Source organism: Aulonocara sp. 'chitande type north' Nkhata Bay, linkage group LG17 (assembly GCF_057382095.1).
Source record: "Aulonocara sp. 'chitande type north' Nkhata Bay isolate Kocher_YH1m ecotype deep benthic linkage group LG17, A_spYH_male_GT1.1, whole genome shotgun sequence".
Classification (NCBI taxonomy): Eukaryota; Metazoa; Chordata; class Actinopteri; order Cichliformes; family Cichlidae; genus Aulonocara; species Aulonocara sp. 'chitande type north' Nkhata Bay.
In genome coordinates this window covers 27,728,521-27,748,754 of record NC_141360.1, presented here as the reverse complement: position 1 = coordinate 27,748,754, position 20,234 = coordinate 27,728,521, and the positions used below count along the sequence as shown (strand labels likewise).

Below are 20,234 nucleotides of genomic sequence, written 5' to 3'. Positions count from 1 at the left end.
TATTACAGCAATACTACCACATTTTCAGATAGTATAATACTGGAACTGAGGGAGACTGATGGTTAAAGTCATTTCCAAATTAAATATATTAGAGGTATGATCTTACCTCCTGCACACAGGGTTTTCGGTTGACCTCTGGTGAGTTCTCCCCTGAAGATTCATTCTGTGCAACCACAAACACACTTAGCCACTTTTTCTTCCTCATGTAAACAAACATGTAACGTTTACAGGCTTATGCATAAACACAGCTTTACCTCCTGAGGGGCATTAAGCGTTGGCGTTGGGGTGCTGGGCAAGGGCTCCATGCTTGGCTCCTCTGTTCGGGGACGTGGAGGGGTGGTCATTAAGGCTGGTGTCAGCAGCGTCTCCAACTGTTCTGTCCGGGTGGGCGTGGCACAAGGGGAACCGTAGGGCGTTGAGCTCTCAGACATACAAGCGTCCAAAGGACTCAACCTTCGCTTTTTCAAAGGAGTGGGCAACTCTGCAAGATGTCAAAATGAGCATGGCATCTATGATTTAAAGTTGGCTTGATTATTTACTGTTATTAAGACTGGTTTCCTTTACCATCATTGAATAAATGCACAGTTTTCTTTGTTAGGTTTGTAGTTTAAGTGGCATTAGATTGATCTGTTCGAACCCAGACTTACCTGGTAGCGAGCAGATGCCATTATAGGGTAGGGGGCTGTCTGAGTCTCCGTTAATGGAGGGGCTGAGGGGGCCTTCACCGGGCATGAGAAGACTTGGCCGTCTGCCTGGGCTGGTGGAGCCTTCCTCCTCTAGAGCTTGCTTCAACCATCGCTGTAAAAACAGAGCCATTATAACAAAGAGAAAGAGTGCACAGGAGACATTCACAACAGTTTCAAACATCTAGTGGCAGGTATATCTACTTAATATTGTAATAAAAATATAGAAACTAACCTAAATGGTCATGGTATTAATCAAGTTACCTAGATGGTGTGTAAAAGGAGAGAAGTTTCTAATTTCAAGCTTAAAAAAAACCAAAAAAAAAAAAAAAAAAAAAAAAAAAAAAAAAAAACCCAAAAACCTCTCCTTATTCATTTAGATAGGGGCAAAATAAGTACCTATAGGTTTTAACAAGATAGCTGCTGAATGATAAATTCTGCTTCTAGACGCACTTTAGTAAAGGAGAATATAAATTCAGCAACTTATTAAAGGAAGCTTCTAAATAAAGCAGCTAAACAGTGACAGTCCTGTCCCTCGATAATATTCTGGGCGACTTCAAATGAGTTCATCCCACTGGAAACTTTTTGATGCATTCACGGAGACGGAGTTAACAAAGAATGGAAGAAATTCAAAGGCTGTGGCATTTTGGGAAAACTTAGTTATTTCCTATGTAAACAAAGATCTACTTTCCAAATCTAGCTGTTTAAGTTTTTCCCATGAGCATCAAAGAAAGGCAGGATTGCTTTTAAAAGCAGAAGTCTGTACCTTCTTGCAGGAACCAGTGGTTGGTGGCATTTCGGGTAGTTCTCGGGAACGCCGTCTCCCGGTGGGGACCCCGGGAGATGTGGGGCTGCGGTTTGCCAAGAACGGGGACAAAAAGCGGACATAGTGTTTGGGCGTGCTGTAGACCTGCTGGGAGCAGGCCAGGCCTGGCAGGGCGTTGAGCTGCGTGGCCAGCACTTCAGGGTCACTGCTTATTCTCAGTGGCCTTTCTGGGACTGGTTCTGGTGTTCGTACAGCACCACGGTCCTGCTGTTTCTCGCCTACCCACTCATTCACAAAGTGCTGTGGAAAAGAGTTTGAGAAGATGTAAAAATTCTAAAGGGTTCCTGAACATTTTTTAAAAAGCCAGAAATATGTTTCATATGCAGAATTAGACATGTGCCTGTACCTTTTTTGTTCTGAAAGTCTTGCTCCCTGTTCGGTTTCTGTCAGGTGCAGGTGAGCTGCTGTGCGGAGGACTGGTGTCGGGTGCTTGTGTGGAGATGGCCTCCGGCTCTGGCACAGTGGGTGTTTCTCCTTCAGGGGCTTCATTGGTCACAGGCTCCACAGACTCAGTTGGAGAGCTGGGAGGCAGGTCAGAACAAGTGCTGATAGTGCGAGCTCGTCGCCGCTGTTGCCCAATGTGAGTACGATTTCTTGAGAAACTTTTCCTGTTCCTCGTGCCTTTAACTTTGGCTGGCTTTAGACCTGGCTCCTCTTTTACTTCCAGAAGTGGCTATAAAAAACACATTTGAGAGTTCAATAACATCACATTTGAATACATAAATCTCTTAAAAATCTGACAATAGCTTGCTCCAAACAAAAACACAAATTTTTTATAGTACAGCTCAGAAGAAGCATTTGTGCCAACATCAATTAAAATATAAATAAAAGTAAAGTTTTTTGTTTTGTTTTTTTTGTTTATCTGTGCTCTGACCTGGATAACAGCTGGCGAATCTGCCGTCTCTGGTGTGGCTGGAGGCTCCTCCTTAATGTCACTGCGGCCCCCAACCTCGGACTTTATGCTGCCGATTCTCTCCAGCGCCTGCTCCCGTCGTTTCTCTCTCTTCTCCATTCGGGCAAAGGCTTGCAGGATGGCCTCCATCTTCCTCTCCTCTCGTGTCTGCAGAGGGTTAGATGTGGGGCATGGAGGAGGGGCGAGGGAGAGGAAGAGAGTGCGCATAGATTAGTTCATGGAGTACTACTCCCCAGAGGTAGCGGTGCAACTGGTTAATGTGTGCTACGCAGCGAAAAGCATTTCTATCTGAGTGCAGAGTGCCATATGCAGAGCCAAGTAGAAAAAAAAAAATGTCCCTTCATTTTCACAATAAGAGCAACCAAAAGAGGAGATTGGAGTGAGAGAAAAATGTAGGAGAACAAGGTGTTTTAATTTAGCTTGTACGCAAATAAATTTCCCCAGGTCCTTATAAAGAAACCATAGCTACCTCCACCTAAAACAAAGCACTCCATCATTACTCAAAGCACACTTTTGGAAAGGAAAAAAAAAAAAAAAATTTTTTGCCTGCATAGGCTAAAGTTTGCTGTAAAGACAGGACTGTTAGTACGCTTTTAACTCAGTCAATCACCACTACGAGGTTGGTAGATGGGTGGGGTTGGCCATGTATGGGTCAAGTTTACCTCCTTGATTTTCAGTCCCCTCCAGCACGAAGCCGCCCCGACAGGTAGATGGGACTGCTCCGCTGGGTTGGCCTGAATGTTTAATAAAGAAACAGCCCAGTTTAGAAGAGACATGTCCCACCTAAACAAGGCTTCACTAAAAATGGACATGACTGGACTAAAGGATCTCTAATCATCTGGTGAAATTTTTCCAGCGCTAAGGTTACCTAGTAATATGCAATAACACTATGCAGGATATTTACAACTATAGAGCATCTTCAGGAATGCACTAATAATGCCAGGATGTAATTGCCCTTTTCACAGCAGTGAGAAAAACATTGGTGCCACTCCAAACCCATAGTCTAAGACCCCAAGGTCATGCAATTCCACTTGTGGCTTCTTTGGAGCTTTGGCTTCCAAAGACAAGGCGTCGACAAGTATTCAAAAATTTAGGAACAATCTCTTATAGCAGGACTCCTGCTGTAAACCAAAATCTTCACAGAATTTCCTAAGAACTAAGTTTTACAAAAACAACAACAACAAAAAAACACTACAATAAAAAGGCACAGGTCTTTTAATTCCTTCTACCAAAAGCTGGGCATTCACTACAATCACTGACCAGCAGCTTATTACACCCATCTCACAAAGAGAGAGTCACAGCACATCATTTGACATATTCTTAAAATCTTGATCTTTAAAGTGAGATTTAAGGTCCTGCTTGTCTGGTTGTGAATTACTGGACTTCAATCACATGTGTTTGCTTTTTGTAGGGCTGCATGCAAACAGTGGCACCAATGGCAATGATGCTGTATGTAGGCAGAATATTGATCGGTTGAAGTTTGGCTCGAGTAGTAAAGGAAACAATAGCGGAGTTCCCCACAATGAGGAAGAACAAACCGCAGTGGTAGTAAAGGGTTATTTTTAAATGTCCAGTTTCTTTGTATATTCCGACTTCTATCACAGAGGCTAAGCTAAAGGAGCCCTAACAAAAATATAAAGAAAGGGGGAGCCCATGTTAGCAATGATTTGACATTTTGACTCTTCCCACAGGCAACAGAACACCAAGGGTGAAGTGTTAGTATACATAAAATATCTAAAGAGCTGGGGTAGTAGGAAGACAACATAAACCCAGGATGCCCTTTCCACCAATAGAACTTTCAGTAAGAGCTTAAGCAGGCAAGATATTTCTCTCCCATGCAGCATCTCCACCACACAGATTTAAAAATGACCACGCACACCTACTACGCTTGTGACCGTCAGTGTGCAAATGTATGCTTCTTTGCTCGAGCAGGGTGCCCTCTTCTGCCATGTTGCATAGAAGGCAGCTTATTGGATCTCCCGTAGTCAATAAGGCCCCGGCAACAGGGCTCTACCCTCTGCAGTCACTCCCTCCATCTATCCATCCATCCATCTCTCTGGCCAATTATAAGAACTGTACCTTAGCCAAAGATGAGTCAGCGATTTACACCTTGGGTCTACCATGTGAAACGGAGCTGACTGCAGGGTAATTTCCTGTGTGTGTGTGTGTGTGTGTGTGTGTGTGTGTGTGTGTGTGTGTGTGTGTGTGTGTGTGTGTGTGTGTGTGTGTTTGATCCCATCTCTCGGGGACATACGACCATTTGGCAGAGAGAGTGGTTGAACCCGTAACAGGCCATTTCAATCTCATGGCTACAATGAAGGTGAGAAGAGAGCTCTACTCAAACTGTAATACACACTGGGGGATAGTTTCAGTGTGCATAAAGACACAATACACTGGCAAGGTTGTCAACAGGCATGCGGCACTGCAGGCCTGTTCATGTTCTCACATGGTGAAGGGGCAAAAAAGAAAAAACAGGCAACAAATGAGAAAATAAGCGTAATGACAGACAAGCACAAAGCCTCAGCGCTGTGAGAAAAGGGGAAAAGTCAAAGCTGAAGGAGGGAAAGCACAGTGGGTTTGAACAAAACAGCAACAGAGGCACCGATAATAGTGGGAGCACTAGCAGTAGATGAATGGTGAAGGAGGAGGCTGGTTTTATGGAGGAGAGGTAGAAGACAGCTGCTCCTATCCAAGCCCTTAGCAGACAAATAGTTAAGTCCACACCCAGAGCAACAGGGGACAGTTTTTATTTTTGCTCTTTCTGCTGGGTGGTAGCACGGCAGCGGGGGAGGGGGGTAAGCTGTAGCCCCTAGCTTGGCACACTTACCATCTTCCTCCTCCTCTCTGCAATCTGCTCCTCTGACTCCATCTCTACTTCATTGCTAACGGAGGTTTTGTCTTCTAGATCCTCAAATAACTCAGGATCCTGTAAGAGGAGGGGAGAGCGGGGTATGGCGCTTTATCATGGCTGATCATTCAGTCTGGCTACAGACTAGAAGGAGACAGGTAAGAGTGGAGGAGAGGTGAGGTGAGGGAGAGGCTGAGGAAGAACTTTTTAAAGATACGCTTAGATAGGTGGTTGGTCTGTGCACATTACACAACTGCTAAGTGGCCTTCTTGAAAGTTATGACTTTATTAGCACCCCCTTATTAAATTATTGGTGTAGCAGCTTGAATATTGTCATGTCCATTGGGTATCATCATGATATTAAAACCTCCTATGTCTTACTGGGACAGGTCTACTCATGTTTCTGCATTTCTGAAAGCCTGAGGCAGTCCTTTCTAATTCAAATGGAACTGGTTTCTAAACCAAATATTCAAGTCACAAATAAGATTTCCCTGAATCATGAACTCTAAAATAATTTCCACAACCGATAACAAATGAGACTTTTGTTACCGTCGGCGCCTCTGCTTGTGTTACTACTGCACATCTCTGCCAGACCAGTGGAACAAAAGTGCAGTAAGATATGGTCTGTATAAGGAAAAAAAATTAGCTGGGAGGGGACAAAAGTGGATGCATAACAGGGATGATGGGAGAGGAAAAAAAACTAAAAAAGGGAGGGAACTAAACAGGATGTACAATAACAAAGAGTGACTAACAATGGAAAACACATGCACAGACCAAAATAAACCACATGCATGGACTATAAGGGTGAGTGCATTTTAACAGAATAAATCTAAATTAAGAAGTGTTAAAAAGGGTGACTGACACCAGGCATGTTTTGCGCACCGTACATTAAAAAGTAATCTTGCCTGGTTGTTTGAGATGGAGAGGCGGAGAGGAGAGAGTTTTCTCTGCTTGCTGTCGCCTATGTTCTTGCCCTTCCCCTCGCCGTCCAAACCCACGTTCTGGTTCTGGGCCTGGTCGTCCCGTGCCAACTCCTTGTCCTTCCGATTCCCTCTGCGTCTGCCTCCAGAACCCAGGTTCTCTGTGGGCTCTAGGTTGTGCTTGAGCACCGGGCACTCCTGGTTCCCCTTCACACAGGCACAGTCCACCTTGTATTTACTACAAAAACAAACAAATAACCCAAAGCAAACAAACAAAAACAGGAGAAATTTAGTGAAACGATCTTGTCTTGCTAGCAAGCAATTGCCAGTTTTACTCCTTAACACTTACCAGCTGCCATAGTCAAAATCAAAACCGATTGTGATCTCTGTGCCCTTGGATATCGGCCGCAATGAGTAGATGTATAAATGTAACATGCCGTCCTCAATGACATGACGCACCTGAGGGACGTTCAGAAGAGTATTGGTAAAAAATAGCGCTTGCAACTATGGATAAGAGTTTTGGTTAATTAAGTGAAAAGAAGCAAATTATTAAGCACTTTTGAATGTTACATACTTCAGCATTGGGAGTACAAGAGCGGCGAATGAAACGTGCTTCGTTTCCAAAGCTGCGAGCGTCTACACACATCTCCAGTCCATCAAATTTTGAATAAAATAACACAAAAGGGTATGGCCTGAGGAGAAAAGCAAGGTCAAAGGATGAGTGGGATCAATGCACACAAAACACCTCAATTTAACATCTTAAATCATCTGCCATTACATTAAGAGTTAATTTATTTGACCTGCACTAAAAACGAAGTTGCACTCAATTTAGATTGAGACAAATCCAAGAGGGAAAACCCTTTTGACTCGTGACAAGCTTCCTAACCTCTTGAAGAAGTATCCGTTGGCCTCAAACTGCTGTCGAAGCATGAACTTGCCCCTGTACTCAATGATGAGGGAGTCTGGGGCCAAGTCTCGCACCGCCTTGAGGATCTTCTTGTTCTTCTGAACTTGACTCTGGGAGACACAAACCGCCTGACATAAACAAACATCTTGAATTACATGTGAACCCCAAGAGGGAAAGCTAGTGCTGCAGACTGCTAGAGACAAACAATGTGTTTGGGTGTTATCATATTTGTGTTATCAGTGGAGATTCACTCAGTGTGTATATTTGTACCTCTACAGGGGGTTTGAAAGAGGCTGGGTGCGTGTTGTATGCCAGACTCTTGCCGTCGCCTTGTTCTTTAACACGCAACAGGACCTGAACATCCTCAGTGTACTGATTACTGCTGGCCTCCTCGTAACGCTCCATCCACGTTTTGATCTTGTTCTCCCACAGAGACGGGTGCTCTGTTGGCTCCTGTTCGGGAGCTGCACCCTGAGAAAAACAGTACAAATGTGACTCACAGCTCAGATTTAACAGGAGCATTCTGGATTCTGGAAATGGTGGACGTGAGAGTGTTCTGTAAGTTTACCTTTACTCTAGAGGATTTTCTGGACCCCTCTCGAAAGGCCTTTAAGGTAATTAAATAAATTAAAAGTGTGAGGTTAATCGGCATTCCAAACAGGTGTTTGTAAAATATTAATTTTGTAAGTGAATGAGTAAACGTTGACCTTTTTAGCTCGAGCAGAGGACGCTGGAGGCTCTTTTTCACCACTCTTTTTGCGCTTTTTATCAGATTGCTTATTGCCAAGGCGTCCAGTGGTGAGGGTGATGGTGGTAGGCGTGTGCTGGAAGGTGGAGTAGAGCTCTAGCGGAACCTCATCTCCACTCTCTGTAGCACTGGTGTCCCCGTCTGAATGAGCAAGCGAGTTATTAGGAGTCAGGCAGGGAACAAAGAAAGTGACACACACAAAGATATAAAAAGCTACACCTGCTTCGGGCAAAACAAAAGCTAATCGTGTCATACTAATGGAAGACAAGGCTTGCTACATCACAAACTAAATTGCAGTTTTCTGCTTGACCTGCAGGTGTCAGTACATCCTGGTCTCAGGCAGAATTATATCTGGCTGTCCTGCAGGGGGAGGAGGCTGCACCCTGACACAGCTTACAACCTGCTTTACTCTGTAATGAGCTGGCCATTTACTGCAGCAAGGAAGCCAGTAAAAGCAGAACTGAAACATCTATCTGTGGGTTCTTGCTTCTAACGCCTCATAGTTCAGCTCTCAAAATAATCTAGTTTCTCTAGGTTTTCTTTTTGTGAATTACTGCAACTGCATTGAGATTTTTGTCAACAGAAATTTTTAAAAAAAAGTACAAGGGTAATGGGAAATGTTGGGAGCTTTATAAATGTGTTCCCTTACCAGATAAAGACTCTCTTTTACGGGTCTGCAGCAGGACGGCCCTCTCTCTATCGAGGTGTCGAGGTTGGCAGCGTTCACACAGGTAGGTCTCAGGAATGTTCTGTCTGTCAATGCCCATGCAGTCTATGTGCTGCCAGGCACTAAAGGGAAACGTTAAGGAGTTTTAATAAACCTTCAAGTCACATTTTCGTTCCCATTAACCACATGAAGTTACAGAAAACTGATCTAGTGAACATAAGGAACAAAAACAGGCAGCTAGATGAAAGAGGCCTGAGTCAATACTAGTCAAAGCTTGTGACTACTTGTGTCTCACCTGCACTTGTCACAACAGATCATGTAGCCATCGTCATGGGTGAAGCCACAGATGCAACGGGTGATGTCAGCCCCGTAGCTGCCATCCTCTGAGGTGCTGAGTGTGGTGCCCCTGGACGCTTCGTCCTGGCCCCCTGGAACAAACAGCCCCCCCTCTCCTTGTCGGATCAACATGGAGGGGGGTGGGGAGGCTGGCGGTGTAGGTGGGGGCCGCGCCCCATAGTTGTGGTCCTGAGAGAACAATTGAAAATGTACCTTTCATGTGATATAGGTAAACGTTGCTTATCAAAATAGTTTAGTTTACAAAACAACGTTGCCACAATGGGCATGCACTATCACTGGCAACAGAAAATTACCTCTACAACCAACACACTACTTAGCAAATTAAATGTTTAGTCTTTTTTAGGCCAAGATGTGTTAGCAACAGGTTTAGTAAGGTCCAAAGCAAAGGTTTTACAGCCCTGACTTAGTTGTTTCAGTTTCCATTTTATAGCATCTATAGATCATTTAATGACCAAACAATGAACAAAGTTCTATGTACTATTTTAAATATCCTAAAAAGATTAAGAATGTCAATTAACCAACAGCAAATCAGTTTCACTCAATGACTGAAAAAGACAGAGGTTTATGTGTTATAATTGCATTTTCCCCCTAATATCCAAACAGCCTGCCATGTCCTCCTTCCTCTGATGCCTTATGACAAGGAAGCAGTCAATATTGGTCTGTTTTCTGGGTTTCTTAAATCCTCGGGACAAGCATGTTGTGCTGCCTTTAAACCCAAACACTGCTGCATCAGTGATCTAACATGACCACCTTTCTTTAGTCTGTTTTTATCTTGGCAGCTGCTGCCATTATTTGTGTTCGTTTGACTGACAATGATTTTTTTTTTTTTAAAGAAGCGTTTACACTCATTAATGCTTGTGTTGTATAAGAAACAGCATGAAAGCATGTACTGAAAGCAATATTTTCCTTGTTCACTGTAATTCTCCTGCTCAAGGTTTGCAGGTTATCTGTATAAGTTTGAGGAAGGTGAGGAAAGAGGTGTGTGTGTGTGTGTGTGTGTGTGCTTACAGCATAAGGCAGGCCTATGTAACTGTGGGAATGGTGCGAACTGCTACTGTAAATCTGGTGTGGGTAGCTCGACTTTTCCACCACCACAGGGCTGGCCTCCACCGACTCTGGTCTTTAAGACAGAAACACAAACAAAAATTTGGTTAAGAGCTGAAAAGCAAAGTAATTCAAGGACAGTTTCCTTACAACAGTCTTAAGGATGTGTCTGCATCTGGGTAGCTACTGGTGGTGACACAGAGGTTACAGCTGCCAGAGGAAGGCCACTAAACTGTACCACCACAGTGTGTGCTATAATGTCACCTTATCCGGGCTCGTCAGGCCTGAGAGCCCCACATAACTGACGTTTTAATCCCTGAACCCACATCTGTAAGTCAGACAATCATCAGAAAACACATGCTATCCGTCACTCACACAAAACACACACTTGCACAAGTTCGTTCCTACCAAACCAGTCGATCCACTTTTCTAACACGTTCAGTGGTGAAGAGAGAGCCTGTTTGACCGTTTAGGACCAACCCACCCTTATTATGACATGATTAATCTGTTCTTCAGTTGCTCTGTGGAAGAGGGAAGTGGAACTGGCAAAACGGATGACATGAGACAAGACGGTCCAGTATGAAAGAGGGGAAAAGAAAAGAAAAAAAAGAGAGGGAAGAAGAAGAGGAAGAGAGAAATACCAGTGCAACATACTGGATAAACAAGATGCATTTGAGATACGGACTGTTTAAGCTATGGTGCCGCAGCTATTTGTTTCAGCTCGATATCCACATGAGTGAATGGCTCAGTCATGTGAAATCACATTTGATTCAACTCTTCCCAGAGCAAGGTGTAGAAAACTGCTCAAAGGTCATAAAGACAAAGTTTTTTACTCTGCTCTCTCCAAGCTACAAAAATATCTAGGCAAAATACAATAAAGATGCTCAATAAGCATAAAGAACTGCCTCATATGGAGCTATTTTAGCAGCAAAGACAATGAGCACCCTGACCAGGCCATGTGAGACTCTGACTCTATAACCACGTTATTTTGAAGCTCGCACTCAGGTTAAAAAGCACACTAGAAAGAGCCAAGGCAATTAGGAGATACAGTGAATAATTATATAGCTTGAACAAGTACTTAAAAACACCCCTTAAAGTTCCCTTTAAACAGCGAGTCCCCAAGGCAAGCTGGTGATACGGTACCTGTGGGAGCCCTTCTCAGCCCTATTGCTCCTTTTGCATGCCGAAAGAGCACTGTGCAGCACTTCCTGTGTGTACTGCCACTCAACTATTCACTGTCAAAGTGAAAACGTAAAGTGCATGCTTCAAGTACAGAGGCGGGCCCAGTGTAAGAGGGGTGTGTATGCGTACACAACAGATTAACTGCCACAGATTAGGTTTGCAGAAAGACAGAACATATATACCTGGGTGCAGTTGGTTCACAAACTTTCTTCCATCAATGATTAACCAGATCAAAGTCTACACTTTATAATAAAGAGATGTGGGTGTGTATCACTCAGAGGAAAGAAGGATTTTTTTTTTTTTTTTCAACAGGTTGAAGAGAGACACAGGTGTTACAAATTAGTCTGGGAGGGGAAAAAAATATCAAGATAATGACAAACGAGGCAAACAAGTGAGCGAGCCTGTTCTGTGGGAAGGAAGGAAGCATGTTTGTGTGTGTGTTTGTTTCTGTATGCGCATAATTGGTGGGTTTGTATTATTCATACATTTACTCTTGAACAAAACTGAAAGTAAGTAGGGAATACCTTTTGGACTTTTCAGTTTTTATTTCTTAAAAATGGGTTATGCCATGAAAATTAGAACTGTTAATTTCATCCAGGACAGAGGGTTTGAAAACCTTCTTCCTGACCAAAACCATCCCCCACGGCATGTCGTACAGGTTGAAGAGAGACCGGTAATAGATAAATTACCTGTCAAAATAAGTAATAGATAAGGTAACAGAAAAAGTGTGTTCAATTGAGTACCAGAAAAGTACCTGGTTTTTCAATTTTCCATTATACGTTCTTCTCTGTAACTGATTTGCCATTTATCTTAAGTCACCTCAGATTTTTCCATTCAGGTGTTTAACTGGATAAGTTATTAGATATATGAATCTAATTCTGTAAACTAAAAGAAACGAAAAGCTTTTTAAAAAAAAAAACAAAAAAACCAATAAGCTTTTATGTAGCCTGCAAACAAAAACAAGTTTGACGCCGCTGAATTACAGGCACTGTGTGCATATATGTAGTGGGAGGACTGCAGATATACAGTCCAATAATCCGTGACTGCCTGCCTGCGCACAAGAACAGATGAAAGAGGGTGGAATGAGGAGAGAATTTTTGTAACAAAGTTTAACTTAAAGGTGGCAGTTAGCCATTTTCTAGTTTTGCCTAAAAGAACGCCACAAGTGTAAAATAAATAAAAGCATGGAGAGACAATATCATTTAGAAGATGAACATCTGGTGCGAGACTGTAAAGAGGCAGAGTGGACAAGCAGAGTGAACATGAGAGAGCGCAACAGCAGGGAGAGGAAAGAGAGCAGCCCCCGAAACGCCACCGGCAACGCCTTCACTCCTAAAGAGCTCCTGCTTGCTACCATGGCAACACTACGTATTCTGTCAGCAGCGTGTATGCGTGCGCTGGGCTCTGTGTGTGTCAGCGTGGACACACACACACAAATGCATGCACACACTGCATTGGCCAACAGCTGGTGACACTGCTGCAGATTTGAGGGAGGACGTGGAAAAGACGTGACGCCGTTTCTCGGGCGAGTAGCAGAGGCTGAATATAAAATAAGGAACGTAGCCAAAGTCCTTCCAGAAGTCTTGCCGCTTGGCAGCCATCTTGAAACGCATCTGGGCACTTATTTGGGTGGTCATTTCAAGGCATGATTTAGAGCAATTCTGATTTTGGTTACACCAATTATCTCACAGATTAAATTTAGGAATTTGTGCGGTAAAGATTTAAGAATCCTTGGCAAAAATAATGCTACTGCTCACTTGATTTGATATAAATTATGACCTGAGGTAGGTTAAAATAAATCAAAAGGGTTTAAATTCTTTAATAGCCATTAGGGGGCGATTCCTGTGGGTGCATAAAGACTTCTAGTTGCAGTAAGCACTCTGTGCCCTCAGTAAACACTTTCCTAACCAGTTTATGGGCTCAGTTGCAAGTTTCAGGTCATACTGAAGTGAATAGGAAAGGATGATTATCCAGACGACACTTTTTGGCTAATTAACTGTCGGTCACAAGTCATTAGGCCAATAAGAGTGTGGTTTCGTAGTTGGAGCCACCCCTCTCATCACGTCTGGCAAAAATACTCAGCTCGAGGTTTCAGAAACAGCACAGTGCCTGCATCCATCTTTTATGTCAAACATGTTCCTGACATCTCTACAGAGCAGTGTGAGCCCAACTATGCTGTGCCTCTGGTCCAGACAGGACCTGCACAGCAGCAGGTGGAAGCCCCTTTCAAGCTTGTTATCAGCCTTTGAATAAATCTGCAGCAGGCAGTCGGACACAGAGCACTGACGGACAAAGAACAAGGGAGAGAGTGAAGGCGAGGGGCTTACTCGTAGCCCCGGTGACAGCAGCACTCAGGGGGTGGGGGGTAGCTGGCTGGTGTTGGGGGAGAGACACCATATCTATGCAAGGACCACCTGTCACTCAGGGCAGTGTCCATGGCAACAGGCCCTGCGCAGTGCAGAGAGGAAAGAGGAAGGGAGGGGAGTGAGGGGTAAAAACCATGGCAACACATGCTGTCTGGGTAACAGCTCTGATGAAGGCGACAGTGGTAGCAGCAGGGAGGGGAGGGCTCTCCCTTGTTTTTAAAGAGACAGGATCCCCTGCATAAGCAGATGACGTGTGTTATTCTTTAGTCATACGCAAACCTCTTGCTTCATTTATTTGACCACAAAACGCCGCGGCAGTGTCCTTGACAAGACTATAAGGAAACCGAGAGGAGGGGCGATAGGAAGCTTGTTGCCATGGCTCCATGCACCATTTCTGCTTCACTGACTGAATGCAGTGCACACATGTGCAAACGTCAAGCTTACAGCATTAGACAAGGATCAGGGAAAAGGAGGAGGAAAAAAAAAAAAAATCATACGTGGTGCCTCTGTATACTTCACACAGTCAGCTTTATAAACAGACTGCACACATACAGTGCAGATTCACATGGTAGATGTAGTTAACTGCTCAACAATGTGAACATCTACAGGAATCAATGACAACACTGAACAGTCCATTAGAGCGCACACTAGAGGGGCCCTGCTTCCTGCAAATTCCTGTCCCATTAACAGTAGCTTTGTAAATATACGAGAAGAGATCTGTCTGGAAAAAAGAATTTTTTTTTTTTTATTTTTTTATTTTTTTTTTAAAACAGCAGCTTCAGTTATTACAGAGGGCATGTTGGGGCCCCTGAAAAGGAGAAGGCGACAGACGTGCTCAAATAAAACTATATACGACACAGAGGAGGGGTGTAAGATGAAAGAAAGGAGAGCAAAACTGAGAATGACATTTTGGTGATACAACACAACGAAAGATGGTACACAACAGTGAATAAGAGGAAGTGAGGGGGCATAAAAATGTGCACAGTAGAGGCCTGGTGTTACTCACTCTGAGCCAGCAGCCATGTCCAGGTATGAGGTGTCTGCAGTGTCCACCCCTACTGGGATGACTATGCTCATGACGTTCTCTGCTGATCAGTTCTTGTCCTACTGAGTCCAGAGAAAGGGAGTCCAAAACACTGAGGCATGCCAGCCACAGCACTCATTGCAGACATCTAAGTGCATCCACAAGGCCTGAATATAGAAGGGGGACAAAAAAAAGGAAGGAAAAAAAAAGAAAAAAAAAAGAGACAATTTATTAGTAAAGTGAAAGTGAGTTTAAACACAGGAAAACTGCATGATCTACCAAACCTGAAATCACAATTCATAGTGAAAATGGGGTATTTCCAACACATGTAAATGTATGATTCACACTTTCAGATGAGCAACGTTTTTCACAGGGAAGTGTTTGCCAGGAATTTCCCCCCTGACAGGGTTACCGAGCTCAGGTTAGTGGCTGATGAAAAGCGAGAGAGGAATGTTTCTGTAAGGTGAAGCCTGAGCCGCCACCAACTGCTGCTGCTGAGTGAACTGCGCTAAAGCGACCTCTGCACACTCTCCGCCATGCATGCAAGAAAGGGCTGCACTGCAAGAAAGCTCCCACAAAGGGGAGCAAGAGAACACATAGCAGTCGACCGCCATGAAAGGAGGGAGAAAAATGCAACATAAAGGCCATTCCCCCCACCCCCTTTTGACTGAATAGAAGTGCTCCGTTTTAAATAAATCTAAAAACTGTAGTGTACTGTATTTGCATGTCCACACACCTACACAGTAGAAAAGTTTAGGTTATAATCTTTTAACGGACATTGAAAAAGCTCCCCAAGTTGAGAATCAATAATTTAACTGTTAGGTGTCAGGCAGGTGTATGTAGTGCAGGAGACTGGCTGGACTAAGAATTTTTCTGGAAATAGCATACATGGGAATATTAAAATGCATTTGTATGGAACTTGAATCCAGACGGGAGCATATGTGTCAGTGTGGCTGCCCCTGATACAGAGCTCTGTTGATAAGCGGGATTAGTGGGAGGGACAGATGCTGAGACAAAATAGGCTGGAGGTCACACCTTCAGCCTGCTTATGCACTCTGGGGCCCAAACAAAGGCTCGGATCATGGCTAAGGTTTTCGTTTGGGGGAAGGTTTACAGAACATGTCATGTATTCACACATTTAGCAAGCAAAAACACACTCTCTCAAGAAAACCTGTCTCTGCATGCCTGTGTGGGTTTGTGAGGTAAGATCATTAAATCCTTCTGGAGCACTGCAGGTCTGCACATATACAGGACGACTTTCCAGGAAAGCTTTTATTTCCCAAAAGCCCCCGCCCCTCTCCCCCCTCAAACAACACAGCATATATCAAGGAAACCCTCAAATTTTTCACACTGAGGCACATGTACACCAGGAGCTTTTTAAAGTAGACTCCACAGCCGTGATGATGGTAGTAATTTCAGGTACCAATTCACCCAAAGGCACTGTTTAAGCCAGGAGGACTGGTGAGAGCCTCACAGACATGACAGCTGTCAGTTCCAGGCCTAATTAATAGAAGGAAGAAGACCCCTGTGAGTGTGCGTGTCGGCCAAGTCTGGGATCACCTTCTAAATCCTCTCCCGATTCTTTGTGGGTTAAACAGGACAACTGTATCACAGGCAGGGGCATTTCATGATAGACGCTGACGTAACCAAAACACTTTCTTTCAACAAGAATAGGGCAGTTTGCCAAAAAACACAGAAATGACAGATCCCCCCCCCCCCTCCCCGTATTATCAGAGAGGCCCAGTATGTTTTAGCATAGGTAAAATAGCTTCCCTCTAAAGCAAGTCATTTGTTCTCTCTTCCACCATGTTTGCCTCCACTTGGTGCAATGAATCTTGCTGTCACTACTAAGGAATGCAGACATTTAGCCCCCTTCCACTCATATAAACAGATAATCTCTCACTTTGTCCTTTCAAAAATACCTCTACAAGGAGGCTTTAAGAGTAGCATGCACACATGTGTGCACTGTGCTGCAGCCAGACACACTAAAGACTGACAAAGAACAGCGGGACAAAAAAACAAACAAACAAGTACAGTACAGCAGTACAGCAACATTCCTCAGTAAATCGGCGTTTCACTGTGACTGCCTCTGCCTGCTCCTCCTACTTCCTTTAGAAGGGCCGTCCATCACCCTGGAGAAATGCAGCCAAAGAGAGAGAAAAGACACCCCCCCCCCCCACCCCTTCCTGAGCCCAGTCACCCCGCCCAAGCGGATTTCTCTCCCTCCTCTGTGCACTTCCTAAATAAACCTGAGACAGTAACGCAGAGCTGAGGGAAAGGGGAGTGTCGCAGACACAGCTCCCAATTACACGAGTGCCAGGAGAGACCATTTAAAGCCACCTTTGGCTAAATCCTCTGCTGTTATGGAAACACATGGAGAGTGGGGAGGGAAAAGCGAGGAACGTGCACAGGGGAGGGCGAGCAGACAAACGTGAAAAAGAAATATGGCAAAAAGTGGGTAATAGTAGAAGAAACCGCAGCGTGGAAGTGGTTTACATTTTCTTGGTGTCTCAGTTCTCCAAATGTGCTCACTGAATAGATTTGCTCATCCCGCTGAGAGCTTTTTAAAAAAAAAAAAAAAGAAAAAAAAAGAATGAACGAACGAACGAAAAAAGAAAAATAAAATTACCAAAGGCTTAGAGGGCGTGGGGTGGGGGAGGTGTACTTGGGGTATGTCTGACAGTGATGCTGCACAGCCCCGACCTGGGTGGACTCTGGGTGGCGGAGTGGAGCACAGAGCGTAAACCCAGTCTCTCCTTTCTCCTCCTTCCCTCCCTCAGCGAGGGGACACAGTCACGTCATTGTGTGTGTGTGTGTGTGTGTGTGTTGGGGGGGGGGGGGGGGGGGGGGGGATATGATTGCTACCCTTTTAAGACAGAGCTGCACTGAAGTCGGCAAGGGAAAACCCATACCATCACCATCGTATTCAAATGATACTACCACAGAGAGCAGCTTTTCTCTCTCCTCAGTTTATCACCACTGCTCTATGTGCAACAGCATCGTTATTCTCATTTTCGCAGCAGATCATGTTTTTCCTGAAGTGGGAGGAGCAAGAGGAAAATGAGGGATTCCAACTAAATCCCAGGGCCCTCTCTGCCAAGCAGATGTGACTTCACACCATCCTCATAGCTGGCTGCAATGACTCAGCTCGGAAAACGGATAAAACAAACTCCCTACAAATACACTCATGTAACAGGAAGCATGACCCAAATGGATTCTCCCCCCCGTACCCACCGGGAGACACACGAGATCTGCCTTTTTCTTCATAAATCAGTGTGCGCATGGCTGCCAGCAACACTCCCTTTGCACTCGAGCGCTGAAGGTGAAGTCATACATCAATACAGCAGGGGATATGGATGTGAGCGTTCACACAAGCACTTTTTGCTGCAACAATAGGAAATGTATTGGTACGCATGAAAACCAAAGGCTCATTAGACTGTTAGGAACAGTCCGTTTAAATGTCAGGCAATGAAGAGAAGGTATTTATGCAGCTGTTTTCAGGTACCCTAAATGAGAACTAGTAAATAACTGACTAAAAGGGGAGAGCAGTGTAGCAGCAAGCGGCGTGTAAGTTCAGACAGCGAGCTTGAGCCCGTATGGCAGCAAAGCTGGGACAGCCCTCCTGTAGTCTGAGTAATGTCCTGTACAGGAGATCCCTGGGGGCACAATCTCTCCATCTCCCTCTCACTGCTGCTTCCAGAGTCAGAGTAATGTATGGCTATGTATGGTCAATGACAAGTCTCTTTAAACATCTGAAAAGTAAAACTGATGTACTAGTAGGTTTATGAAATCGACCATTCTCATATCTGCTCATAAAGTAGAAAATAATTTTTCTACTTTTCAAGGGTGAAAAAAGTCAGCATTTGGAAGCCAGAAGGGTTGGTGGTGACGGTGTTTAAAACTTTCAGTGCTCACATTGAAAACCAAAGTTACACATTACCATCATTACAAAAACCTCTGCTAGATTTAAACACTAAAAATTAGTCATCTGAGCAAAAATACACTAGTTCAATATACTTCCTGTAAAAATACATTAGTTTGAAAGTCACGCTAAATGACAACAGGAAAAAAAAAAGAAAAAATTGTGTTCATGAAGACAAACAAATAGGTTGTGCTTTCATGATTATTTTCTATTAATTTACACCGGGTTTCTTTAACAGTGCGAGGGCCAATAGGATTCATTTTGTCCCTTGGACTTGGGAGAGCTATCATGATTAGAGACTGAAATGCAAGCACATATGCAGCTGCTTCCTAATTACAGCATTTGGAGAATGCACTTCATAGCTAACTAAAATGTGAGCTGTGTGTGTGTGCAGAGAAAATGGGGAGCGGCTACTCAACATCTACAGGGCAAAAGAACAGCAAGAGCCACTCAGGACCCATTATAACAGTGTTTGATGATCAATTTCACGCTTGGACCGCAGTGTTGTTACATCACCAACGTCGATGACACGGCCCCTCTTTATTCCACAACCCATGAATGCTATTGTAACCCAGGCATAGCAACAGGAGAAGGTTGGGGAGGTGTAGTGGGGCTGTGGCCTCAGTAGCTCTAGCCCTAAAGCCACCTGTCAGGGAGGCAGCTTGCTAGTTTAAAGAGGGATCTGTTATGCCTGAGCTAGCGGCACAAAAACAGGTCACCTGAGCTCTGGCTTCTCCTCCCAGCTGGGATACCATGTGACTCTGCTGGGCTCCTGAGCCAGGCAGCTTTGTCTCTGGTGTTTGGGCACTACACATGTGAGATCTCTGGAGACCAGGCAGCATCTACACAGCTTAGCTCCACATGGCGAACAGACAGTTACTACACAGAGGTGCTACTGTTTCAGAGAATTAATGTCTGGAGATAAAAGAAGGGCACAAAAACAACAGGGGCTCTTCTTTCTGGCTTGTCAATACATCAATATACCAACAGACATCCTGCACACTTGTCTGGTTTCTTTATTGTCTCCATCTCTCTCTCTCTCTCTATTGCATAGTATGCTGAGAAAAATTAAACTGGTTTCCACTTAGTGTGTGGCTTTTTGATGGCACAAGTCTGCCTTGGGGGGGTCAGGGTGAGAGGAAAGGTGCGTCACCTGAGACTGCCATGTCTCCAAGCTGCCCGGCCAGAGCACTCTGTCCCTATGGCAGAGGGAGAGTGGCACCTCACCTCACCATCTCTGTTAACACAGTAAACAAACACACACTTTCCTGCACAAGGCCACCAGGCACACACAGAGCCAATCGGGAATTTAACACTGGCTGGTCTGATATTCTGTGGACAGAGGGGAACACCACAAAAAAAGAAAAAAAAAAAGACGAGGATGAGTGTTTGAATAGAGGCCTCTGCTCCTTTACAAGAACGAGCAAGGCAGCTTGGGATTTTGTGTATTAAGTAGCAAAGACTAATTAGCCATGATAGTGCCTTCTAATTCATCTAGTAGTAAAAACACCTCCACCGAGAAGATCTTTTAACACTTAATCTTATTTTGAGACAAACTGGGTTCATTACAGCATCAGATAGTGTACTCCCAGAGGTTTGGAGGGGTTGGGTCATGCATTATTCCTCCTGGCCTTACACTTAAGTCTGTATTAAGGTTTAAAACAATAAAAAGTGCACACACAGGCAAAATACAACATGGCCGTTTTGATCCAACCCGCAAGACCCTAAAAGGAAAACAATGCACAGCCGAAAAATCCAATAAGAGGCAACGTTATTCTGAGGAATGACAACTGTGGGTATGTACTGCTACTGAACTCATTTCATCACT

The 20,234-nt window shown here is 44.2% G+C and overlaps 1 protein-coding gene across 6 annotated transcripts in view; it reads right to left on the bottom strand.

Moving 5' to 3' along the window:
• The window catches only part of kmt2e (lysine (K)-specific methyltransferase 2E), a 28,629-nt gene that overhangs the window by 4,732 nt on the left and 3,663 nt on the right, over positions 1–20,234 (bottom strand). The window contains exons 2-20 of one of the 6 annotated variants that reach the window (XM_086269060.1): positions 14,467–14,651; positions 9,877–9,988; positions 8,807–9,036; positions 8,494–8,633; positions 7,804–7,985; positions 7,665–7,703; positions 7,367–7,567; positions 7,076–7,224; positions 6,764–6,881; positions 6,539–6,648; positions 6,175–6,427; positions 5,250–5,348; positions 3,085–3,156; positions 2,384–2,569; positions 1,856–2,182; positions 1,450–1,749; positions 648–798; positions 255–481; positions 107–163 (exon numbers count right to left, since the gene is read on the bottom strand). In XM_086269060.1, the coding sequence (XP_086125186.1) occupies positions 107–163; positions 255–481; positions 648–798; positions 1,450–1,749; positions 1,856–2,182; positions 2,384–2,569; positions 3,085–3,156; positions 5,250–5,348; positions 6,175–6,427; positions 6,539–6,648; positions 6,764–6,881; positions 7,076–7,224; positions 7,367–7,567; positions 7,665–7,703; positions 7,804–7,985; positions 8,494–8,633; positions 8,807–9,036; positions 9,877–9,988; positions 14,467–14,537 (3,024 nt within the window). In that variant the 5' untranslated portion in view covers positions 14,538–14,651. The remainder of the gene's footprint in view (positions 1–106; positions 164–254; positions 482–647; positions 799–1,449; positions 1,750–1,855; positions 2,183–2,383; positions 2,570–3,084; positions 3,157–5,249; positions 5,349–6,174; positions 6,428–6,538; positions 6,649–6,763; positions 6,882–7,075; positions 7,225–7,366; positions 7,568–7,664; positions 7,704–7,803; positions 7,986–8,493; positions 8,634–8,806; positions 9,037–9,876; positions 9,989–14,466; positions 14,652–20,234) is intronic. The other 5 variants (XM_086269061.1, XM_086269064.1, XM_086269062.1 and 2 more) reach the window with 5 other exon arrangements.